At 48.9% G+C, this 6,940-nt stretch overlaps 1 protein-coding gene across 1 annotated transcript; it reads right to left on the minus strand.

Moving 5' to 3' along the window:
- Positions 1-3,551: 3,551 nt before the first annotated feature.
- On the minus strand, positions 3,552-6,484 carry Scgb1a1 (secretoglobin family 1A member 1). Its single transcript, XM_005351926.2, has 3 exons — positions 6,376-6,484; positions 4,211-4,398; positions 3,552-3,599 (listed from the first exon to the last, which is right to left on the minus strand). Exons 1-3 carry the CDS (start codon positions 6,431-6,433, stop codon positions 3,552-3,554), a joined length of 294 nt encoding a protein of 97 aa, XP_005351983.1. The 5' UTR covers positions 6,434-6,484.
- Between the last annotated feature and the right edge of the window lie 456 nt (positions 6,485-6,940).

A 6,940-nucleotide genomic window follows, 5' to 3' on the forward strand; every position in this document is an offset into this window, starting at 1 on the left:
CTTTCTTTCTTTCTTTCTTTCTTTCTTTCTTTCTTTCTTTCTTTCTTTCTTTCTTTCTTTCTTTCTTTCTGTAGAGTCTCACTATGTAGTTCTGGGCTGGCCTAGAACTTGCTACATAGACCAAACTGGCCTTGAATTCACAGAGGTCTGCCTACCTCTGCCTTCTGTGGTCCACTATGCCTGGCTATTTATTTGTTTTTCTAGATAAGGCTGGTCTCCCGCTATATCATACATACATACATACATATATATGTGTGTGTGTGTGTGTATGTGTATATAACATTTAAACTTCTGTCTTTGTAGTTTGTGCTTAATACTTCTCAAATGCAGGAAGGGCATATTTGCACACCATCCTCCTGTGGTTTTTGGTTTTTGTTTGTTTGGTTTTTTGATTTTTTTGAGACAGGGTTTCTCTGTATTGGCCTGGCTCTCCTGGAACTCGCTCTGTAGACCAGGCTGGCCTTGAATTCACAGAGCTCCACTCACCTCTGCCTCCTGAGAGCGAGTGCTGGGATTAAAGATGTGAGCCACCACTCAGCCCTCTTGTGTTTTTTTTTTTGTTTGTTTGTTTTTCAAGACAGGGTTTCTCTGTGCAGCTTTGGAGCCTGTCCTGGCACTAGCTCTGAAGACCAGGCTGGCCTCAAACTCATAGAGATCTGCCTGCCTCTGTCTCCCAAGTGCTGTCTGTCTCCCAAGTTCTGGGATTAAAGGCATGCGCCACCACTGCCCAGTTCCTCTTGTGTTTTAATTTAGTATATCCATAGTGAAGATGACTGATTTTTAGAAATATATGTATAAATTTATTAGAAGTGTGGATTTTCTCTACCCCCCCTTGCCTTTTTTTTTTTTTTCTGAAATGATCTCATCTGGCCTGAGGCTCACTATTTACACTAGGCTGGCCTAGAACTCATACTCTCTCTGCCTCAGACTGCTGGGGTTAAAGGAAGGCATCACTATATCCAGCCTTTCTTTATTCTTGAAATGTAAGAAGCATTCTTAGTTTGAGGCTACTTAACACCATCAGCAACATCAAACCAAATCTGCCCTGGCAAGACCTCAACCTTCCAGCTATAGCTTATGGATCAAGAGATTTGCTTAGCCACGCTAGGGGAGAAGAAAACAAACAAACAAACAAACGAATAATAAAAACCAAAGGCAGTTCCTACTTTCCTCTGATTTCATATGCACTGTGCAGACAATCCACTCTTTCTGTGGTTGTAGTCAGTTCATTCTTGCATTCTGCCGTGTGTGTGTTTGTGTGTATGTGTGTGTGTGCGTGCGCGAGTGCGCATGTATTTGTCAAAAGTCAATCCTACATGCACAGCTGTTTACATGGGTGCTGGTGTCGGGGTTGGCACTCGGCTCCTTGAGTTTGCACACTTTCTCAGATGCACCACCTTCCCTACCCTGTATTCTGTATTTGAAGAACCTAAGGTACTGTACATTTCTCTGGGTTAATTTTACACATTCTTATGCATCTCCAAAGTCCTCTTAAGGCAGAAACCCACTGCAATATACTCCCACTTCCTTTATCCCCAGTCAACTGCACTGTGTTTGTGCGAGGTAAATATTTCCCTGGCGGTGACTAGGTAGTTATAATTCAGAACTTTTTATGACCTTGGAGCGTATCCATTTGAATAATACCCACCTAGGTGGATGGAGGCGAAGGTATGCATCTTAGAATGACCTGGACGCAGAAGAATCTGGGGCCTTGAGAGTGAGGGAGTGGGGCAGGTCCCCACCAGGTCCCTACTTGTCACAAATAATCTCTTTTGGGATCGCCAACCCCCCCTGACCTGCCCTGGAATTTTTACAACCCCGGCCCCTCCTCCGTGGCAGGCAATGAACAAGCAGGTGTGGTGGCTTCATGTGTACACACATAGGTGTTTACGGTGGACTTTCTCATCGCTGTCTCTCATTTACTGCCCCTCTAGATTCCTGAGTGGGAGGTTCTACCAGCAGCAGGACGGGAGACGGGCCTGAGCTCTGGGTTGTGTGAGAAATGAAAGAGATACCGTTAATGCCTGCCAAATGTAAGCAAGCGAGGAAGGTTGTAAGGTTGCAGTTCCTGCTGTGGAACTTTAAAACCAGGCAGGTGGAGGTAGCTTAGTTCTGCTTCTGGGTACTCTCTGTCTTCGGAGCCATCTCACAGTCTAGCTCCTTTAGGACGGCCTGTAAGGTCTTCTGGGAGTGGAATTACTGCTAATTCCAAATTAATTACAGACCGGTCACTGGCAGGGTTCAACTGCGCCACACCGTTCATGTGCTTTCCCCGGGGTTTTTTCCTCAGAATTCTGATTTAAAAAAACCTCTCCCAAATCAAAGTTTGGAAGTCAGACGAAATGATTCAAGATCAATGCTAGAGAACGAAAGTCTCATCTTCGGCTCCACCCAAAAGCCAATGCGCTGGGGCCGGGTAGGAGTTCCAGATTACGCAGGAAGGCAGTGGAACAGCGTGGACTACACTGCCCCCTCGTGGTGGTGACGCGCGAAGCAGGCGTGGCCCGCGCTCGTCCACGTTTCCAGGGAGGGCTGGGCTGCTTGGCTGGCATTCCTTCCCACAGCCTCCTTGTTCAGGCGCCGTCTGCCTCAGCCCTGCCTATTTCTACAGGCCTTTTGCACACTCGTTAACTTCTTCGGATGGTGTGGCCCGGCTCCAGTGGGGTCTCGCTGATATTAAGACAAATTCTAAATGACACAACAATATCTATTTGGGCTGCTGGTTTTGTGTGGCCTGTACAAAGGTCCTGAGGTGGGGCTTGGCTTTAGAAGCTAAGGGCTTGGGGGTGGGGTGGGGTGCCTTAGAGGGAGACAAGGGCTGGTATGGGCCTTGTGCTGAACTTGAACATTTATGGTCAGTGTGCTGTATGCTTTGAAGGATCGGGTGTGCGTGGGCACTGCTGAGACTTTACACGTGATTAATCCCCTGTGGTAGGTGTGTGGTCACTGAATTGCTTAGTAGTAAGTCGGCTGGGGACCTGTAAAGGGGCCTTTGGGTTTGCAGCAGCCCGGGATGATGGTGTGGTCTGTGGGTATGGAGGGAGTGAATGACCCCACAGGTCTCCTCAGCTGATTGGACAAGGAAGGGCTAAGGGATACCCACCAGGCTCCTGGCTGGACCAGGATAGCCCAGAGGATGGACATGGAATCCAGTAACATCTGGGACCAGACTTGGGGATGGAGAGGTGGTATCCCAGGTCTGTGGGATAAGCTGGGTTAGAGTGCCGGACAGATGGTAGGACCTAGCTAGAGGGCTTTGCACTCCACTGATGGTAAGCAGCGGAAGCCTAGAGGAAAGAGGCCTTCTGGGATTTCTTGTGTGGTTCCAGGGCAGGCCTCAGTTGCCCTCCCTTAGTTCTGGTTCACGTCACTCATTCCGGGACCAACCTCTGGCTCCAGCAGGTGGATGAAAAGACCAGTGCACACAGGCCCAATGAGATGCTTGCAGTTTATTGTGGGGAGGAGGGCAGGACAGGTGTGGGGAGGTCAAGGGGGTACAGGGCAACAATGGTGGCTCTTAGCAGGGGGATATCTTTGAAGTCCGCTGAGCTTTAGAAGTGTAGGCCTTTCTTACACAGAGGGCTTGTTAGGATTTTATCCTAGAATAAAGAAACAAAACCCCCACATAATGGTGAGTGAACCCCAGAAGTAGATGGCATATACAGATTTAACAGAGGCAAAAGCTACAGTAAGTTCTGCAAGGTTCTCAGGGTAGAGGCCTTGGATGGCTTCCCAAAAAGGCCTTAAAAGAGCAGGCAAAGTGGCTTAGCTGTAAATGCTCCTGCCATCAAACTCGACCCCCTGAGTGTGATCCACAGGACCCACATGGTGGAAGGAGAGGACTAATTCCTTAAAGATTGTCCTATGACCTTCTCACGTGCAACACACACCTACACATTCACACTGAATAAATACAATTCTTGGGAAAAAAGTCAGCGGAGCTGAGTGTGCTGGTCCAAGCTCATAGTTCGAGTTACTCGGGGGGCTGAGGTAAGAACAACAGTTGACTCCAGGAGTTCGAGGACAGTGAGGCTAGCTCTGAGAGACCTTCCCCCAAACAACAGCAATAACAACAACAAGCACGCACACACACAGCAAGAAGAAAGCAAGGGACACCACAGGGATATCCATTAGCCTTGTAACCCCCATGTGGTATGAAACTGTAGTTGGGGAACTACTCAGAAGCAATGTGGTGACGGGTGTTGCATACCGAGAGCTTCAGGATGTTCTTTCTGGTCTCCTCCGGGAGGGTATCCACCAGTTTCTTCAGCTGGATTCCTGCATCTTTAAGTTCTGGGCCGGGGCTGTAAAACTCTAGGGCTTCCTTATATCTGGACTCTGGGTCTGTGAAGAGGCTCTCAAGGACTTGAAGAAACCCTGGGCAGACATCTGAAGAAGCTGGAGTGCAGGCAAAAGAAAGTGCATGGATTCAGCTTCTTCTCCAAAGGCTGGCCAGTGCCCCGCTGGACCAGTCAGTCTGGGCAGCAAGAGATAGCAGCCTTTGGGTGATGGAGGAGAATGTAAGAGCTGGTGAGGCTCCAAGCGTGGAAACCTGGCACCGTGTGAGCACTTTCTAGGTTACAGCCAGCTTTTGGCTTTCCTGAGCTGCCTTTGGATTCCTGGCTTGGGTTGGCCATTGTTTCTGTCATCATTCTAGACAGAGCTGGTAACAGAAGCTGCCTGTCTGGCTTTTGCTGTGGCGTGGGGACTGGGAGGAGGCCTCTGGGAGCCTTGCTTTCTACCGGAATGCTCCTGGCCCATGGCTAATGGTGGTCTGTGCCACGTGTTACCGAGGGCATGCGACACAGTCCTTGTGCCAGCCTCGCGTCATCCCCAGACCTGGCCTGGAAGATGAAGGTACGCATGCATTCTAGTCTGACGGCACAGTCAGTTGGCAGACAAGCCTCTCACCTCACCATGTTCCCCGCAACAGCCGTGCTGTGTGGATTGTGCTGTCTGCTTCGGTGCCTACTCCTGGGAACACGATTTCCTACCCTGCTTCCTTCTGTCTTCTGACCTAGTTCAAATTTCCTGCCCCGGAATTTTCTGCATTGTGGGCAAATTTGGCCTCACTGCTCTGACTCAGGACCCTGCTCCTATTCCAAATATCCACTCCAGCTGGGTATGGCAGCTCACATTTGTCACATAACCCATGACACTGGGGAGGCTAAGGCAGGATGGCTGTGGATTCAGACCAAAAGGAGGCCCCTTCTCAAAACCAAAACAATGCTCACTACAACTTAAACTCTCTCCATAACGTCACCAGCGGGGTGTTTCATTTTCCAGTGGCTCAGTTTTTTAATCTGTAAAATGGGAGCAGTATTTCTACTTCACTGGGTTGTTATGGAAATGAAAGGGATAGTGTGCAAAATGGTTGAGGACAGTGACTAGCACATTGCACCGAGCATTAACTGGTTTCCAGCCAGAGTTTTAATATGTGAACATGTTGATATGCAAATAGCCTGCCAGTTTAGCCACCCACTTCTATAGTAATTAGCACTGTTACCTAATTAATAATCAAAAATGATGTCATTTCCCCTGAAAACAAATAAAAGTGTTAGGTTAAAACAACCCTTCCTACTTCCCCTTAGTCATAAAACCTGTATCCACGGGCATTGTGAACCTTTCCAAGTACATTAATTGGGGTTTGGTTTTTAGAGAAATAATACAGACTTATCAGAGGGCAGTCGGGAAAGCTGATGGAGGGAGAAGTTTTCCCAACCCCATTCCCGAAGCACAAAATGCCTGGAGGGAGAGAGATTGGCCCATTCTCCCTCGCTCCCTTCCGTCTCTTCCCTCCTCCCTCTCTCATTTCTCTTCCGTTCTTCACAGTGATAACAACAACCATCCAGAGACCTCTAATCCCTTTTCCAGAGGACAGAATGTTTAGAAAACTCCACCCGGGATTGGCAGCTTCTCAAAGGGAAGATCTCTTTCTGGAATATTCCTTTCCTCCCGGAACAAGAGGCTTTGCCTTGGGTTTGAGGGCAAGAGTCTCTGTACTCCCCTTCCAGACTGACTGCCAGAGTTGGGTGGGGGCACCCCCAACCTGGAGCTCTTGGCATCTTGAGCCAGTCCTAGTCTGGGCTTCAAAGGGCTCCTTATCCCTACTTCACTTTTGGGCAGACATGCTGGTCTAGATGGGCACTCCCCATCTCCCGTTCATGTTTTCCTGGCCCCTGGAGTGCAGAGGTTCAGGATTTGGAAGGTGTGATTCTAGGCTTTCTAACAGCTCAATGCTTTCCCCAAGATCATAAAGACTGTTGGCCATCAGATTCAAGCTTTCTGAGAGTCACCATGTTCAGGCCCTCCAGGCAGCCACAGAAGGACTGGCCACTTCCTTCTGCCCTTGGGAAAGGGACCCTTGGCACTTACCCGAGCTACTGCAGATGGACAGCATGGCAACAGCGATTGTGAGGATGGCGACCTTCATGGTGGAGTCCAGGAGGCTCTGGCTGTCTCTGGCTGTGGGGTTAGGTGTAGTGTGTGTGTGTGTGGAGGCATCAGGTGGCTTTTTATATGATCCAGGAAGCACATAAGAGGCCGGGGGCAGGGACTGGGTACCACTTAGGATATTGCATTATTTACTTTGTTATCTTCTCTCTGGAATAAGTAAATAATTTCTTTTCTTAAACCCAGTTTCTGTTCCCATTGAAACTGAGCTCACACAACAGACCACTTGTGGGATTTACAGGCAGTGTGGGGAACTCAAGTCAGAGGTCATGGGAATCTGGACACCTGTATCTTTTTTTGTTTTTTTCCGAGACAGGTTTTCTCTGTAGCTTTGGAGCCTCTCCTGGAACTAGCTCTGTAGACCAGGCTGGCCTTGAACTCACGGAGATCCACCTGCCTTTGCCTCCTGAGTGCTGGGATTAAAGGCATGCGCCACCACCGCCTGGCATCTGTGTCCTCTTTTTGAAGTCAAGCACTGGGCACACTG

This window comes from Microtus ochrogaster, chromosome 8 (genome assembly GCF_000317375.1).
Source record: "Microtus ochrogaster isolate Prairie Vole_2 chromosome 8, MicOch1.0, whole genome shotgun sequence".
Lineage (NCBI taxonomy): Eukaryota > Metazoa > Chordata > Mammalia > Rodentia > Cricetidae > Microtus > Microtus ochrogaster.

Bases quoted from the DNA above. Each gene is read 5' to 3' on its own strand.
- Scgb1a1 (XM_005351926.2), bottom strand. From the start codon at position 6,433: ATGAAGGTCGCCATCCTCACAATCGCTGTTGCCATGCTGTCCATCTGC. The intron at 4,399-6,375 runs GTAAGTGCCAAG...CCTGCACTCCAG, and splicing joins GTCCATCTGCAGTAGCTCGG to CTTCTTCAGATGTCTGCCCA. The intron at 3,600-4,210 runs GTATGCAACACC...TCTTTATTCTAG, and splicing joins AGAACATCCTGAAGCTCTCG to GATAAAATCCTAACAAGCCC.